The sequence below is a fragment of the Elephantulus edwardii genome, unplaced genomic scaffold (genome assembly GCF_000299155.1).
Source record: "Elephantulus edwardii isolate Elephantulus edwardi_28Jun2011 unplaced genomic scaffold, EleEdw1.0 scaffold00129, whole genome shotgun sequence".
Taxonomy (NCBI): Eukaryota; Metazoa; Chordata; class Mammalia; order Macroscelidea; family Macroscelididae; genus Elephantulus; species Elephantulus edwardii.
This window is the reverse complement of record NW_006399879.1, coordinates 8,685,092-8,703,683: the sequence shown is the minus strand read 5'-3', so window position 1 is coordinate 8,703,683 and position 18,592 is coordinate 8,685,092. Positions and strand designations below refer to the sequence as shown.

The 18,592-nt window shown below is 48.6% G+C and overlaps 1 protein-coding gene across 3 annotated transcripts in view; it reads right to left on the bottom strand.

Moving 5' to 3' along the window:
• Positions 1-18,174, bottom strand: part of JAKMIP1 (janus kinase and microtubule interacting protein 1) — a 95,418-nt gene extending 77,244 nt beyond the window's left edge. Inside the window, exons 1-4 of one of the 3 annotated variants that reach the window (XM_006893631.1) lie at positions 18,043-18,174; positions 16,196-16,690; positions 5,595-5,783; positions 2,872-2,991 (exon numbers count right to left, since the gene is read on the bottom strand). In XM_006893631.1, the coding sequence (XP_006893693.1) occupies positions 2,872-2,991; positions 5,595-5,783; positions 16,196-16,690; positions 18,043-18,171 (933 nt within the window). In that variant the 5' untranslated portion in view covers positions 18,172-18,174. Of the gene's footprint in view, positions 1-2,871; positions 2,992-5,573; positions 5,784-16,195; positions 16,691-18,042 lie in introns of all 3 variants that reach the window. The other 2 variants (XM_006893629.1, XM_006893630.1) reach the window with 2 other exon arrangements.
• Positions 18,175-18,592: the final 418 nt, after the last annotated feature.

Genomic DNA, 18,592 nt, shown 5'->3' with positions numbered 1-18,592 from the left:
TACACTGTCCCCTTTTCCTTATGAATCAGGGTGAAGTCTCTCTCAGGGAGGAGTGATAGGGAATGGCAAAGGATACACTGACAAAGGAGATTAATCAGAATTGGCTTTGACAAGCACTGTGGCAATGGGACAATTAAAACAGACTTTCAAGTGGGAAAAAAAAGAGGAATGAACTGGGGGGTGGGGGGTAGAGAAAATAGTGCAACAGTGAATGAATGGAAATCTAAAATCTCTGTAAATGTTCATTAAAATTAATAAAATTTAAATTAAAAAAAGAATGATACATACTGTGGACAGCAGTCCAGTGTGACCTTACAACTGCATAGATAATAAACTATGGATGATATTTCAAGAAACAGGGATTCTGGAATTCTTAACTCTGCTCATGTGGAATCTATACACAGACCAAAAGTCATTCTAACAGAATAAAGGAATAATGCATGATTAAAAACAGAAATTATTTGCATCAGAATTGCATCCACTTACCATACCTTTTCAATCTGCAGCATATACTCTGAAAAGTTGAACTATATGAAGGAGAATGTGGCATCAGGATTGGAGGAAGACTCATCAAGAACAATATACATGTAACAAACTTATTTATAGAAAACAAAGACCTGAAGCAGATCAAAGACTACAGCCTTCAGTATGGATTACAACTCAATACAAATAAAACAAAAATCCTCACTGGAACAATAAGCATTGTGACAGACAGTGAGAAGGTTGGAGTTATCAAATGTACCTGGATCCACAATCAGTGTCCATAGAAGCATCAAGAAATCAAAGATGGGTTGAATTGACAATATCTGTTGTCAAAGAAAAAGGATGCCACTTTGATGATTAAGATGCACATGACCCAAACCAGAGTGGTTTCAGTTACCCCGTTTACCTGCTAAAGTTGGACAAATATTAATGAAGACCAAAGAAGCAGCAATACCTGTGAAATGTGGTGTTGGAAAGAATACGGAATATACTAGACACTGCTACAAAGAAAAATGAATGTATCCTGGGCAAGTGCAGCCTGAATGCTCCTCGGAACAAGGAGGGTGAGGCTTCCTCTCTCATGCTTTGAGGACGTTATCAGGTGGGGCTGGCGCCTGGAGAGGGACACAGTGCTGGTAAAGAGACAGTCAAAGAGAAAGGGGCAGACCCCCAACCAGATGGACTGGCAGTGGCTACAACGGGCTGGAGCACAGGGACACTGAGTGGAGCTGGACCGGCAGGCAGCACACGGGGTCCCTGTGAGCTGAAGCTAACTCGGGGTACCTCAGAACATTAGACACCTGGCTCCTGCTCAAGTGTTTCATGAAGCCTGGATTGTTTCCATAACCCAGTCACTGAGCCCATGACTTTTTGTTCAGTTCATGAAATTTAACCAAGTAGTAGACGTAACATCCAAGACAGGATCTACATGGAAATACACTGTCGAGAACTCAGAGAAGAGGAACTCAGTGTAGGCTCACCTTTCTAGCACCCTTCATTCCCGTCACGTACCCCACAGGTGTGTGCTTCCACCATAAAGAAAGGAACTAATGAAAAACATACAGCCTTGGGCAAGTATGTAGTTCAAATACACCAGCTGCTCCATGCGATTGACGGCCTCTGAAAACACGCTGGAGGTCCAGCTTTAGTCAGTTCCGACTCCATGGACATGTTTAGCTATTTCTATACCAAATCAAATGAGATTCAAGAAAATTGCTATTTATACTAAGCTCTGTTTTTAGCTAGAAGTTCAAGTTCATTAAATTAAACATATATAAAATGAAAAATTTTTATGAAAAATGAAAAGTATAGAAGTTTTTAAAAAAAGAAAATTACCCATAACCACCCAAGCCAAGGGAAGAACTGCTGGCAGCCAAGGTGGTGCTGGCTATGTCGTGGGCACCACCTTCACATGCAATATGTGTGGTCTGCTCAGCTCGACAGAACCCCCGTGGAAGAGCCCACAATGACTGTGGCGAGGGTTGAGTCCTGGCCTCTCAGAGACCTGCAGTGTAGACAACACAGCAGTGTGCACCCTCTCCACATCTCTCATAGACTCTGTTCAATGGCCTGCCATGACAAAATCTTGTAGACACAAAGGACAGTGTCTCCGGGAGCAAATGTTAGATTCTAATCAAAGAAAAATTAGGAGAAAGTAAAGAAAGCCTGACTCCCATGTAAGGCCTGCACTGCTGCTTAGGGCTTGTCCTGTGAGGCTGAATAATAATGAAGAGGCCATGAGCGACCTGTGAGCATAGCCACCTGTACTGGGAGAAGGACCCCCACAGTGCTCCTTAGAGGCAAGGAAAATGAAACTTCACCTCATGTACTTTGGTAACATTATCAGGAGGGATTGGTCCCTTGGAGAAGGACATCAAGTTTGGAAGAGGGTCAGCAAAAGAGGAGGATGTTCAATGAGATGAAGTTACATGGTTACTGCAACAATGGATGGGCCCAGGTACAGCAGACTGAGAATGTGCAGGACAGGGCAGGGCTTCCTCCAGTGCGCAAGGGGTCACTGTGAGCAGAACCGACTGGATGGGGCAGGGCTTCCTCCCATGTGCAAGGGGTCACTGTGCAGACCGAACAGGAGAGGGCTTCCTCCCGTGCACACAGGCTTCCTGAGAGCAAAACCGACCAGACAGGGCAGGACTTCCTCCTATGCACACGGGCTCACTGAGAGCAGAGCCGACCGGACAGGGCAGGACTTCCTCCTATGCACAAGGGGTCACTATGAGCAAGGTTGACCTGACGGGGCAGGGCTTCCTCCTGTGCACAGCGGCTCACTGAGAGCAGAGCCGACCAGGTGGCGTCTAACAACCACAGGCGTACTCCGCAGCCCAGGCCCTTGCTGGGTCAACAAGACACCATCTGTCTTGGCGGATTTACCAGCTCGTTCCTCTCATCTGCCAGGAGGGTATTTCTGTCTTCCAGCTTCCGTATCACTGAATTCAGCTCAGCAATTTTTAGTTGAAATCGCCTCACATCTCGCTCATCCATATGTTGATCCTAACCAGAATTGAGAAAAAAAAAAGTACTTGTAAGAAGCAGAACACAAAACCACCCTGAAGATGTTTCAATGATACCAAACACTTCAGAGACTTTCTTAGGAGAGGTGTCTGATAAGGTAGGTGAGGACTGTGGAGAAGATGCCTCTACCACGTGGGCTCCATGATGCTGAGCAATGTGGACAATACCGCAAGCAGAGGCAGCTTGCCAGTAGATTCCATATCAAAGGGAACAGGCACTTTCGACACCCCAGGCCTCCCAGCATCTCGTACAGCCCATGAGGATCTGTGCCCCCATCTCAAACTAACCCAGCATGAGATAGCCTGTTCCTTGAGGGCAGGGGCTGCTCACCACTGAAGGGTCAGGGGGTAACACAGAATCTACTTGAGCAGTCCCTGGCTTGAATATTTATTGTTGTTGTTATGTGCCGTTGAGTCACCTGCAACTCATAGCCACCCTACATACAACAGCCCTCAACCCTGATCTATCCTGTGCCAATCTTACTGTCTCTGATACCCACGCCATCACCCCAGTCACTGAATAAACCCATCTCACAGAGAGTCTTCCTCTCTTGCGCTGTCCCTCCACCCTCCCAAGCATGATGTCCTTCTCCAAGGACTGGTCTCGCCTTGCAACATGTCCAAAGTATGTCAGATGGAGCTTCAGAATCCTTGCCTCCAAGGAGCAGCCTGGTTTAACCTTCTCTAGGATGAAACTGTTCATTTTCTTAGCAGTCCATGGTATATTCAATACTCTTCTCCAGCACCACAGCTCAAAGGCATCAATTCTCCTTCTATCCTCCCTAGTCATTGTCCTGCTCTCTGATGCATAGCAAGTGACTGCAAAGACCATGGCCTGTATCAGGTGGACCTTAGTCTACAGAGTGACATCACTGCTCTTCAGTACTCTGGAGAGATCTCTAACAGTAGACTTTCCCATCACAATATGTCTTAATTTCCTGGCTGCTGGTACCAAGAGTGTTGACTGTGGAGCCAAGCAAACAAAGAATGAATGGGTGCTGCCCAGCCCCTCTGTGACTTTGTTACTCTCCAAACTGCCACCTGAAATGCTCTGCCCTTTTCTGCTGGCTGAACATCTGCTAATCCTGACAGCTCTGCCTTGAACTCATTTCCCTCACTAACTGGTCCTTTCTGGCTCCTGCCGCACACACACTCAGTTCTTCAACACTTTCTTCAACTGAACTCTGAGAACCCAGAAGGTAAAGATAATCAGCTTCTCATCGGTATTCTCAGAACAATGCATGTACCTGACATGTAATGAGTATTAGTCTATGTGGGAAGGAAGGGCTGATGGAGATAGGAGGAATGGGGAATGGAGGGATAGAGAGGGAATGGAGGGAAGGACTGGTGATGGATGGATGGGGTGGGGGGCGGTGGTTGGATGCGTGGTTTGGATGGGGGGGTTTCATGGATGGATGGGTGGATGGGTGGATTCTCAAAAGGATGGGTGAGAAGATGGGTGCATAGATAGGTGGGAGGGAAAGTGAGCGGATCATTGGTTGGGTGGATGTGTGTGCGTGTGTATCATTTTATGAACGGTGGGATGGATGGATGGGAGGATGGATGGATGGATGGATGGATGGATGGATGGATGGATGGATGGATGGACTAAAGGATGGTTTCTTGGATGGATAAGTGAGTAGATAGGAGAGTGGGTGGGTGGGCAGATGGATGGTTGGGTGGATGTCTGTGTATGTACAGATGGATTTATGAATGATCGGATGGATGGATGGATGGATGGATGGATGGATGGATGGATGGATGGATAGGCTGATGGTTTTTTTGATGGATGAGTGACTGTATGGTTGGGTGAGTAGGTGGGTGGATGGGTAGGTGGGTGGATGTCTCTCTGTGTGTATATGGACGGGTGGATGGATGGATGAGTGGGTGGGTGGGTTAGGGTGAGTGGGTGGGTGGATAGATGGTTAGGTGGATGTGTGGATGTGTGTGTGTGTGTGTATGTGTGTTTGTGTGTGTATGGTTTTATGAACGGATCAATGGATGGATGGATTTACAGATGGATGGGTGGGTGGGTGGGTGGGTGGGTAGATGCGTGCATGGGTTTATTGGTGGATTGATGGTTGAATAGATAAAGGAAGGGAACGATCTGAAGGACAGAAGGAAGGACTGATAAGGTACAGAGCAAGGGATGGCCTGATGGAGGAAGAGAGGGTTAGAAGGACTCATATATGAAGGAGGAAGTGGGGGAGAAAGGAAGACATGGAGGGATTGATGGGTGTAGGGAAAGAAAGGTGGGTGGATGAAGGAGAGATGGAGAGAGAAAAGGAGGGATAGAAGGATGGAAGATTGGAAAAACTGATGAATGGAAGGAGTTAGGAAAAGTGTAACTGAGGAAAGATGAAGAGAAGGACTGGTGAATGGAGGCAGGGAAGCACTGAAAAATGGAGAGATGGATGCATGGAAATGTGGATGAAGACCAGGGGAAGAAGAGTGGGGCAGGAGGATGAGTGAAGAAGTCCAAGGTCAGTTGGTTCGTAGAAAAGGCAGAAGTGGGCTGGTTGTTTGGTAGTAGCCTGTGAAAGCAGGACTGTGCCAGCCTACCTGGCTGCCCATTAGCTCCGCCATATCTCCGATGCCAGGCGGCAGCTCTTTCTTGGGGCTGCCATGGTGCCGTTCAGCCTCCTTGACCTGGACCAGCTGCTCATCCAGAGCCTCTTTCTGCAGCAGCAGCTTCTGGGCCTGGCCTGTCTGCACGCCCAGTTCCTTCTCCAAGGCCAAGATCACTCGGTCCTTCCCTTTAATCTCCTCCATCTGGAGACAAGAAAGAGCTGTTCAGTGCCAAGGGTCAGAGCTGGAGAAAGCTGAGGGCCACCTGTCATGTCCACCAGCCTTGGCACAGGCAGGTTAGAGCACCAGGAGAGGAGACCTGCCCCCTCACACCCCACACCTGCACACAGGTTTCAATATGGTTACCAATCTGAGAGCTCTAGGTGCAGCCATGTTCCCTTGAAAATCGACACCTGCTCAAGCCCCACAGCCTTGCTGTAGCCATGGAGCTGACCCCTCAGACTTTGAGGAAATAGACTACAATCCTGAGCTGTGGCCCTGCAGCCACCATCCTCCCAGCCCCTGACAGCAAAGGTCCCCCAGGGTTGTCAGTTCTCCATGTCCATTCCCACTGCCTCAGTTCCACAAGAGGCACAGTCCCTTTCTCCTCCCATTAGCACCTTGCAAAGTCCTGCTGCCACCAAAGCCAGTAGTTATGTCCATGCCTCCCTGTCTTTAAGGCACCTCCAGTAACTGGCATTGGCCACCCCTACAGCACTCCTCTTTCTCGGTTTAACGCTGCCCCCACCTGTGACTTCTCAGTCTGTTTCCCTCATAGTGTCTGCTTTGGCCACCATGAACATTTGGGGTCACCAAGCCTGGCCCTCACCTCACTTTCCCAACTCCCCCTCATTTCCTTGTCCATGTGCTCCCTCCTCCCAACATCCTTGCCCATGCTCCAGCTCCTGACCTGCGGTGGAATCATAACCCCCAACCTTACATCCTTGATGCAAAATGAAAGCTCCAAGTAGCTGCTTGACTCTCTCCTCATATTTCCAAGAACCTAGATTTTCACACACATGAACCCACACCGATCAACATCTCTGGAGGCATGTCCAGCAGCAGAGACAGGAAGCCCAGTGACCTTGGGGTGGCCAGATGGACAGAAGTTCACCAACACTGCCCAGCTGTCTACCTCACTCAGTGTGACACAAGCCAAAGAGAAACTCCCTAGTTATGCTACTCTGAGGACAGGCATTGCTCAAGATGGACACATGCTGGAGACACGTGCTCCACAGGGATCACTTGCAGGAGGAAGGCAGCATGCTGGGAACACAGAAAGGTCAGTGATGGGGGCATATTCTCCATGCGCTGGACTGGCACAGTCAGTGCAGGACAGGAGCATGTGGGTGGCCGTCTGGGTGAGACAGGACCAGACAACTGATTGTTCTGTGGTACACCGGTCCTGAATAGACATAGTCTACTTGATAGAAGCTAATAACAAATATGTCAATCCACTGACCTTAAGCAAAGCAGACTCTACCCTCCTCAGTATGAGTGGGCCTCCCCAGGCGGGCAAGGATCTTTGGAGCAGACAAAGGGCTTTCCTGAGAGAGGTGAATTCTGCCTCAAGACACACACTCCCCTCCCTGGAGTTGCCAGCACCCTGTCTGCCCCCCTACAGAGGCCCAGCTCACCTGTCCTACAATCACTTCAGAATAATTTCTTCTCCCTCAATCCCTCTTTCTTTAATAGTGACGATGACTGGCCTATATGACAGGTAAGCCTATTTGATAAATAAACAGCAGGCATCAGGCATGCACATTGAGACTAGGAACCCCAAAGCTACATCTGATCTATTCACCCATACGGTCCCCATGTGTGAAACAAGGACACAGGATTGTCCACCTGGGAGGAGCTACACGATTCAGAGCACTTCACAGTGTTCAGGAGAAACCTACACAGACACCAAGAAGCAGCTGTACAAGCAGAACAAGCGTGCTCTGCATGGCCCATAGTCAGGAAATGCTGAGCAAATCGTTCCAAAAGTCGGACTCTATGAAATGAATGTGGCACCAGGATCTGAGGAAAACTCATCAACAACTTGCATTGTGTAGATGACACAACAACATTGCCTGGGGAAACTGATGAGGATTTGGGGCACTTCCTGTTGTTTCGTTCTTGTTGTTACGTGCCATCGAGTCACCAGCGACCCTATGTACAACAGCTCTGAACCCTGTCTTGACCCAAGTCAGTCTCACAAATTCCAACACACCAACCCCCACTGCCTAGTTACTGCATCAATCCATCTCATCAGTGGTCTTCCCTCTTGTGCTGTTACTCACCTTTCCAAGTACGATGTCCTTCTCTAAGGACTGGTCTCTCCTGGCCATATGCCCAAAGTATGTGAGATGGAGCTTCAAAAGCCCTAGCCTCCAGGGAGAAACTGGTTTTCACCCTCTCCATAATAGACCTATTTGTTTTCTTGGCCATCAAGGTATGTTCAAGGTTCTTCTCCAGCACTACAATTGGAAGGCATCAATTCTTCTTCTGTCATTCTTAGTCATTGTCCTGTTCTCTGATGCACAGCAAGTAATTTTGACAACCATGGACTGGATTAGGCACACCTTAGTCCTTAGATTGACATCGTTGATTTTCAGTACTCTGGAAAGGTCCCTGACAGTAGATTTACCTAATTCAACTTTTTATTTCCTGACTGCTGGTGCCAAGAGTGTTGACTGTGGAGCTGAGCAAGCTGAAATTGTTAACAAACTCAATCTCTTCTCCATCTATCGTGCTGCTGCCAATTAGCCCAGTGGTGATAATCTTTGTTTTCTTGATGTTGAGCTTCAGTCCATTTTGAAGACTACAGTTCTTCTGCAGCAAGTACTCAAGTCCCTCTCAGTTTCAGCAAGCAAGGCTGTGTCATCTGCATAAAGTAGGTTGTTGAGTCTTTCTCCATTCCTGATGCCACACTTCTTCACATAAAGCCCTGTTTCCCAAATGATCTGTTTGGCATGTAACTTGAAAAGGTGTGGAGACAGGGTGCATCCCTGAGGCACTCTTTTCCTGATTTTAAATCATGCAGTATTTCCCTGCTCTGTTCTGAGGACTGCTTCTTGGTCCAAGTGTTTTGTTGTTGTTGTTGTTATGTGTCATCAAGTTGCCTGCAACTCATAGCAACCCTGTGTACAACAGCTCTAAACTCTGCTTTATCCTGTGCCAATCCTATCGTCTCTTGTGGATTCCCCAGAATAGTGACAGCTGGGCCACAGCTGAGATCAGAGTCCAGACAGGATTGGGCACCCTCTGCAGACAGAGAATTCCGCCCAGCTTCCCACGCGAGGGGATGCTGTGTCTGGACTTTGGTCTTAGTTTCAAGATTAAGCTTACCCATTGTTATGTTGGCAACACTTAAGTATAAGGAAAATATAGTCTCTGGAGATTGAACTTTTTTAGGAGGATTGACTTAAACTAAATAAAAACCATAGGGCACCAAGAGAGGGGCCTTTTCACAATGCTGAGCTGTGAGAGGACCTCTGCCTCGGCCTCCCCTCTTTTTCAGAATTCATTTCCTATGTCCCTGCTTTCTTTCTGTGTCCAGTTTGCAACAGTCTCTGACACACTCACTCCCATTACCCCAGTCACTGAATCAACCCATCTCTCAATGAGGGTCTTCCTCTCTTGCACTGCCCCTCCACCCTCCCAACCATGCCATCCTTCTCCAAGGACTGGTCCCATCTTGCAACATGTCCAAAGTATGTCAGATGAAGCTTCAGAATCGTTGCCTCCAAGGAGCAGCCTGGTTTAACCCTCTCTAGGACGAACCTGTTTATTTTCTTAGCAGTCCATTGTATATCCAACACTCTTCTCCAATACCACACCTCAAAGGCATCAATTCTCCTTCTATACTCCCCAGCTCTCTGACACATAGCAAGTTGACTGATTGCAAAGACCATGGCCTGGATCAGATGCACCTTAGTCTCCAGAGTGACACCATTGCTCTTCAGTACTTTGTAGAGGTCTCTAACAGCAGACTTTCCCATTGCAATGCATCTTTTAATTTCCTGGCTTCTGGTGCTAAGAGTGTTGACTATGGAGCTAAGCAAACTAAAGTTGTTAACAATCTCAATCTCTTCACCATCCATCCTGATGCTACAAATTGGCTCAGTGATGAGAATTTTTGTTTTCTTTATATTGAGCATCAATCCATATTGAAGGCTGTAGTCCTTGACCTTCTGTAGAAAGCACTCAGGTCCTCCTCAGTTTCAGCAAGCAGGGTTGTGTCATCTGCTTAATGCAGATTATTGGTGAATCTTCCTCCAATCCTGATGCCACACTTCTCCTCATAGAGCCCAGCCCTCCAGATAATCTGTTCTGCATACAGGTTGAAAAGGTATGGGGATAGGACACATCCCTTGCATACAGCCTTCCCAATTTTGAACCATACAGTGTTTCCTTGCTCTGTTCTGAGCATGATTAAATGTTCTGGGATTTTTATTCTTCTCAATGTTAGCCATAAATTGTTAACCACACAGTAAAATGACTTTGCATCGTCAACAAAGCACAAATAGAAACTCTGCTGGTATTCTGTGCCTTCACCCAGGATCCATCTGATATCAGCAATGATACCCCTGCGAAGGCTTCTTCTAAGCTTGAACTTCTGGAAGTTCCCTATCAAACTGTTCTAGTTGGTTTTGGATGATCTTCTGTAAGATTTTGCTTGCATGTAAAATTAATGATATTGTTCAATGCTGCCATGGTGATCTAAAAAAATTATTCCCATGTCCCACACCCCAGGGCTTGAATATGGCCTGATTTGGGAATGGATTAGATTTTACCATCTTTGTCTAAAGTCTTGTAAAAGGGACACAAAGCAGACAAGATGCAGAGGAGAGAAGGTGAGAAGCTGGAGCAGAGGGTGAATGAACACAGCCATATGCCAGGAACACCTGGAGCCAGCAGAACCTGGGAGACTCCCTAGAGCCTGGACCGTCCGAGGGGCATGTGCAGTGACTGCGGCTCCAGGCTGCTGATGCAATGAAGCTGAGGGGGAAGCGAAGCCGGTTGCCATGACAACATATATGCCTGTGAGGGGCCCTTATCTGTGGTCACAGGACCAGGATGGCACCCCCTGCTCCATCTTCTGAGTGGACACTGCAGGGAAAGTGCACCCAGCCAGGAACACGTTCTGGAGGCTGGTGCTTTGCACCGACACAAAACTAGGTCTTTCAGAGTTGGATTCCTGGCACATTTCTGTCCAGACCATGCCACCCCAGCTCATGTGAACACACTGGCTTTGCTCACTTTATTTCCCTTATATATGAATGCCTCTGAGGCCCTGTCTTATATGCATATTACAGACACTTCAGCTGGCTTGATTCTCACACTCCTGAGGCAGACATTGCATAGGTGACAGCAAGCAAGGATGGAACCACAGGTTCAACATGCCAACATCTGGATTCATGCCAGGCAGGCGAGCTGAGGCCTTGTTTGCTTGTTGTGCAGTATATTCCCCTAGAACACACATCCATGTACTGTTCACACAAGCAGACTGCCTCAGAGGCCTGCTTTGCTTATACCTCCCCAAAACATACATCCACACACAGGCTCACACCTCACACAGCTTGCATGCATGCTTACACACCCCCCACGCAGTCTGTACATACCATGCATGCACGCATGCCAGCATCCAAATTCACACCAGGCAGACCGCCTCGGAAGCCGTGTCTGCTTATCACGGGATACCCTCCCAGAACATACATCCACACACAGGCTCACACCTCACACAGCCACAGACACACATCATGCCCATGAACACACCACACACAGGCTCACACATGACACATCAACACGCACCACATGCATACACACCACATACAACCACACCATACACACAGACATGCAATGCAAAAACAGCACACACCCACACACCACATAATGCATGTACAAACTTTACACACCACACATACATTGCACCAACACACATGCACAAGAATGCACAGTACAAACATTACACACTACACACCAAGGACACACACGTTCCAGTGTCTGCTAACTAACCCAAAACTCACTGCGGCTGAGTCAGAAGAGACTTATCCTGACCCCACACTGAGCCTCAGGTTTTCTGGAGGCTGGATGTCCTGCGTGAGGGGACTGAGGCTGCACATCCTAAGCGAGGGGACAAAGGCTACATGTCCTGCACTAGGTGACTGAGGCTGCACGTCCTGCATGAGGGAACAGCCTGTCTTTCTCCTGCAGAGCTGTTGCGGGCCTGGACAACCAGAGAGTCTTGCCCCCTGGGCAGCACAACTCCCTTTTGGCTGTGCCACCATCAGATTCTAGTCAGAACAGCAGCACTGTATCTATGGTTCAATTATAGAAGAATTGTCCTCTCTATCAAGGCTATACCAAGAGAAATCCAGCTCTGTTTTCCATTAAACTTTTTGTCAAATTAATTCTATTTCTTCCTTAAATACTTGGAAGAACTTGCATGTGAAATCGGTTGGGCCTCAGTTTTTCATTTTCAGAAAAGTATTAATTACAGATTTGATTTCTTTGTTGTTATGTGCCATCAATTTGACTACCACTTACAGCGACCCTATGAACAACAGCTCTATGCTAAGCCAAGCCATCTCTGACACACTTGATCCCATTGCCACAGTCACTGTGCCAATTCATCTCATCTAGGGTCTTCCTTTCCAGCACTGATCCTCTACCCTTCCAAGCGTGGTGTCCTTTTCCAAGGACTGGTCCCTCCTGGCAACATGCCCATTGTACGTGAAACAGAGCCTCAAAATCCTTGCCTCTAAGGAGCTACCTGGTTTCACCCTCTACAGGAAAGACCAGTTTGTTCTCTTGGCAGTCCATGGTATATTCAATACTCTTCTCCAGTACCCCAACTTAAAGGCATAAATTCTTCTTCTGTCACCCTTAGTCATTGTCCAGCTCTCAGATACTTAGAAAGTAACTGAGAAGATCATGGCCTGGATCAGGTGCACCTTAGTCTCTAGACTGGTATCATTGCTCTGTACTGCTCTGGAGAGATCCCTGATAGCAGACTTTCTCAAAGCAAATAGTTTGGTTTTGTTGGGTTTTTGGGATTTTTTTTTCTTTTTTTTATTTTCCTGATGGCTGGTGCCAAGACTGTTGATTATGGATCTAAGTAAGATGAAATTGTTAACAATTTCAATCTTTGCTCCAACTATCATGTTACTTCCAATTGGCCCAAGTGAAGAGGCTCTTTGTTTTCTTGACAGTGAGACATAATCCATATTGAAGTCTGCAGTCTTTGACCTTCTGGAAAATGCCTCAAGTCCTTTTCAGTTTTGGCGATCAAGGTTGTATCATCTACATAACGCAGGTAGTTGATGAGTCTTTCTCCAATCCTGATACCACAATCTTCTTCAAGTTCAGCCTCTCGAATGGTTTGTTCCACACACAGATTAAAAACATATGGAGAAAAGATGCGTGATGCACCTCTTTCTTGACTTTGAACCATGCAGTGTTTTCTTGCTCTGTTCAGACAACAGCTTCCTGGTCAAGGTTTCACATGAGCACCATGAAGAGTCCTGGGATTCCAAGTCTTCTCAATGCTAGCCACAATTTGTTGTGATCCACAAAGTCAAATAAATACCTTTGCATAATTAATAACATGCAAATAGACATTCTTCTGGTACTCTCTGCTTTCAGCCAAGATCCATCCAACATTGGCAATAATGTCCCCAGGCTATCCTAAACCAGTCCAGTCTTTTCTAAACCCAGCTTTCCTTTCTGACAGTTCTCTGTCTTTATACTGTTCCAGGCATTTTTAGATCATCTTCAGTGTAATTTTTCTTGTATATGATACCAGTATATTGTTTGATAATTTCTAAATTCTATTGGATCACCTTTTTTGGAATTGGAATAAATATGGATCTCTTCCAGTCAGTTAGCCAGGTAGCTCTCCTCCAGATCCCTTAGCACAACCTGGTGAGTGCACCCAGGGCAGCATCTGTTGGCTGAAATGTTAATTGATATTCCATCAATTCCTGGGGCCTTCTTTTTTGGCTGATTCCTTCAGAAAATCTTGAATTTCCTCCTTCATTACCATTGGTTCTTGATCATATGCTGCTTTCTGAAATGGTTCTGTGTCAGGCAATCCTCTGGGTTTTCTGTGGGCTTTGTCCACAGCATCTTTCACTCATACTGTTTCCAGCATGCACTTGGCCTTTGTGACATCTCTAGGAGCTGTGCCTTCGCCCTTGGACACTTTTTGCATCTCTTTTCTTCTTGATTAGTCTTGCTGGTTTATCAATTTTTATTAGCTTTTACTTTTTATTGTCTTTACTTCCGTGGTTCCTAGTCTATTATTTCCTTCCTTGTACTTTTTGGGGTTCAGTTTGATGTTCTTTTCTTGATTCTTGAGATAAAAGTTTAGATGTTTGACATTCAATGTTTCTTCTTGGTTTCCCCCTAATATCTCTATCTCTATCTATCTATCTATCTATCTATCTATCTATCTATCTATCTATCTCTATATCTACCTATCTTTCTTCCTTTAAGGACTAATTCAATTGTAACCTACAGCTTTTTAGCTTCTGTATTCCATTACCACTCAACTCAACATATGTCCATTGTGATGACTTCTTTGAAACATGGTTAGTTAGAAATGTGCTGCTTCCCAAACAGTGTCAGATTCTCTAGTTTGTTCTTTTCCTGAATTCTGCATCACTCCATCTAGCAAGAGCACCTGGATGGAATTCCTGGTTGGAACTAGTCTGTGAGTTTCTGTACGGCCAGGCTTCTTTACTATTTTGACAGGTATTCCATGAAAAGAAGCCATCCTATGTGGTAAGATGTGGTGTTCTATCAGTTCACTTCACGTGAGCTGTGTTGTTCTGATTTTATACTTCCTTGCTCACCTGCTGCTTCCATTGCTCTGCTGTGAGAGGTGGTATCCAGCTATGACTCCACACGGAAGACTAAGGTGTTCCTGCCTTGAGCAATCATCTTTTCAATTCCCTAGGGCATGTGGATAAGGAAGGCCAAAGAATTGAGGCTTCTGAATAGTGGTGGGTAGTAAAAAGCATTAATACACCTGGTGGACAAATCAATCTGTTCTAGAAAAAGCGCAGCTAGGATGTTCCTTAGAACGGAGGCTTGCCAGGCTCGTCTCACATAAGTTAGACTCACAATGAGGAAGAGACAGTCCCTGGAGACAGACAGCATGCTGGCAAGAGAGAGGCTTGTGAAGAAGAGGTGAAGACCCTGCATGGGCTGGACACAGTGGCTGCAACCCCGAGCCCAGCACGGGAGGACGGTGCAGGACCCTTCTGCTGGGCATGAGGTCCCTGTGAGTAGGGATCAACTCCAGCTGGCTGGCCCCTAACAACAATAACTACATATTCCTGCTTTTAGTTTTGTCATTTTTATGCATTTTATAGCTTTGTTATTAAAAGCTTCCCTGTTGAACCCACTCTTTTTTATCTTCAAAATGTCTTCCTGCTTTGAAGCCTCTGTCTAACATTAACAGGCCAGCATTCTTTTGCCTAGCATTCCCGTGGCGTATCATTTCACATTCAACTACTCTCAACTCTGGTATATTCACACAATGGAATACTACGCGGCATTTGAAAAACAAGGAACTCATGAAATATTACACAAAATGGGTGACCTGGAGGACATTATTCTGAATTAAATATCTCAGTCACAAAAGGACAAATACTGCATAGTGCCACTGTTATAAAAGAGGACTAACATAGGGGTTGGGGTGGGACTGAGAAAGACGGGATAAATAATGTATACTGCATTGAAACAGATGAGGGAGAGAACTGTTTAAAAAGGATATGTGATTAGATATTATTGTTATGACAGGAGTCCAGAACAAAGGAAGCATAGTGGAGTGGACTTGGGAGAAAGGATTAAATAACAGTGTGTTCTCCTAATTAAAAATGCACATCTGTAAACATTGTGGTTGTGGTTCAATCTGCATTGATGGCGTGACCTGCACCTACTGCCCCAGATGCAGACCACAAGTTCAAAGTCTGACAGATGTCATGGGCAGCCTTTCAAGCCCCACTCACTTGACTCTCACACCAACCCCAAACACCTAGTCAGGTGCCCTGGTGTGTAGCCCATAGACTCCAGAACTCAGGCATCAGCAGAGCTGGAGTTTCCAGTCTTTATACCAGTCCTGGGAGATGGTGCAGGAACTGCTGACTCCTGAGTCGTGCACAGCCCCCTGGCCTGAGGAGCTCACCCAGCCTACCTCCCCAGGCAGCCAGCCCCAGGGAGGAAGCAACCGGCAACTGTGAGCTCCCTAAAAGCCGTTCCCAACCTTGGATTTCAACAGCCAGCGTGCTGCCCCCTTCCTGTTGGCAGTAGGATCCTGGCCAGTCACTCTTCCACACTTCCCCTGGGGCAAGTAGTCTGCAGGTAATTAACTATATGAGTAAGGCCAGCGCTTTGCTCTGGAGGCCTTGCTAGGACAACCGATCAACCATCTGTGAATCTCAGGCCAGCACACTGGCTGAGGAGGTGGGCACTCCAAGGCCTCCTGCCCACAAGGAGGGTGCAGGTCCTTAGAACCACGTGTTTGCTGCCTCCAGAAAGGAAAGACACCTGAGACTGAGGGACGGGAGAGGGAGTGGAGAGAGGGAGGCTGAGAGAGGGCGGGGAAGTGGGTTGGGGCATACCAGCCTGCGGATGTCCCGCTCACTCTCACGCTTCGTGCGCTGCACCTCGTCCTGGTGCGCCTGGTACGCAGCGCGCAGGTCAGCCGCCTTGGCCTTGTCGGCCTGCACGCAGGTGCTGAGCGCCTCCTCGGCCTGCCGCCGTGCAGCCTTCAGCTCCAGGATCTCCTGCTGCAGCCGGAGCCGCTCGCTGTCGAAGGCCCTGCGCGCCTCCTCGCGCGCCTCGGCCAGCAGCGCAGTCTTGACCTTGTCGGCCGCGCCATCGCGCAGCAGGGTCAAGGTGGCCTGCAGCCGCTGCAGCTCACCCTCCTTGATCTTGGCAGCCCTCGCTGCCTCCTGCTCATGCTGTCGGATCAGCGCCTCCCGTAGCGCCTGCAGCTCGCGCGTCTTGTCCTCATGCAGCTTGGCGCGCAGCTCAGAAAGGAAGGCGGTGTGCCGGCGCTGGTCCTGCTCGCGCTCCAGCCGGGCCTCCTGCAGCCGCTCGCGCAGCTTGCTCACCTGCGGGAAAGAGGATGGGGGTGAAGTGGGTCAGGGGCCTGGGCCAGAGGGTCTGGGTAAGGTGCAGGTCCAGCCCTGGATGGCCACGGTCACGTGGAGTCCTGACCTAGAGGGTTGGGGCAGGGATGGGGTTTGGGTCTGGAGGTCGGGGGCAGGGGTAGGTCCAGCTCTGGAGATTGGGGTCAGGAGTGGAATCTGGGTCTGGATGATTGTGGTCTGGGGTGAGGTCTAGCCCTGGGGGTCAGGAATAAGTCAGAATCCAGGAACAGCCTGGGACAGGGGCAAATGTGCGGTCAGTGTTGGTGTCAGGGACAAGTCAGAAGAGGTGTCAGGAGTAGGTCAGGGTGACATTCAGGGGAAAGAATCAACGGATCCACTCCTTCCCATACCAGCCCCCTCAGAGCTCCCAGATGCCATGGTTGCCTGCTGCTCCCATCACTCTGGGCTCCCAGCCCCACCCAAAGGCCCTCATTTTGTTTTCAGATTTTTCTATAAATCTATTCACCACCTTGTTTAATAAAATTGACCTGGTTTTTATGAATGGAACAAGCAGCATCATTTCTCACAAATTGATGAGGGAAGAAATCAGATTCAACGAAAAAGAGAATAGCTGACTGTGGCCCTGACCAGGGAGGGTCAGACCATGCCTGGATCCCAATCCCCAGGTCCAAACCCCACCCGTGACCCTGAGCCTCCCAAACCCAACCCTGACCCTCCAGAACCTGTCTCCATCCCTGACCCCACCCCACCCCGAGCCCGGACCCTGACTCCCCAGTGGGGGTCCACTGGATATTTGTAGAGATCATGCTAGGTTCATAATGTGTTGGCCACAGTGGACATCATCCTACCCCACAGCCCACTGTACCTGCTCTGTTCTAAGCCCTGGTGCCCCAGCACCATCACTCCCATCCAGCTGGTGTGGACATGTGGGGAGAACTCCCACTGCTCAGTCTCTTACTCAGTAAAGGCAGCCACATGCCAACAATGGGGTAAAAGACATCAGAGGGCCTGAATCCTGACCAAGCACCCTGCACCCAGCACCCACTCTCTCACAGAAATCCATGCCTATGTGCACAGGCCCACTCCACTAACACAGCCCCACTGTCCCCATGCCCGCCCTGCACCACACAGAGCCCCTGCACAGCCCCACTAGCCCCATACCCACTGCACTTAGCTCCCAGCATAGCCCCAATGCCCCCATACTGACCACTACCACACACAGCCCAATCTCAACCCCACTGTCCCCAAACCCCACTCCAGCCCGAGTATAGCCCCACTGTCCCCAAGCCCCCCAGCCCTGAGCACAGCCTCGCTGCCCCCGTACCCACCACAGACAGCCCCTCTGTACCCACCTTACTCTTCTCCTGCTGGATCTCAGCCTGGAGGCTGGTCAGCCGGGCCCGCAGCTCCTCATTCGCAGCCTGCACGGTGTCCGGCTCCATCTCGGGCTTCTCGCCCTTGCTGCGCCCTTTCTTCGACATGCTTCCTCTCAGGAACGGTCAGTCTGGTGACTGTCCAAGGGACAGCTCTGCGTGCTAACCTGTGGCTCGGGCCTCCGTTCGCTCTGCCGCCACTCCGTCAGCCACCATCACTTGGAGCCCTGGGAGGATGGGAGTGGTCACCGGAGGTGAGGCCAGTACCACTCTCCTGAGTCAGTCAGACAAAGTGCTAAGACCTCCCCCACCTGCCTTTCCAATGGGCCTCCAGAAGCACTGAGGGGTGGCCAGGGCCACACCTAGTACCCCACTGTCAGACTTGGAGAAGCACATCTCTCAACCTGCAGACCACAGTGCACCCCCTCTGTGATGAGTGTTTTCAAACGTGAACCCCAACTCACCCCAGAATCCAGAGCACAGGACCCTGGGCCTTCCTCACCATCTGCCAGAGCTTCACACTGAGACA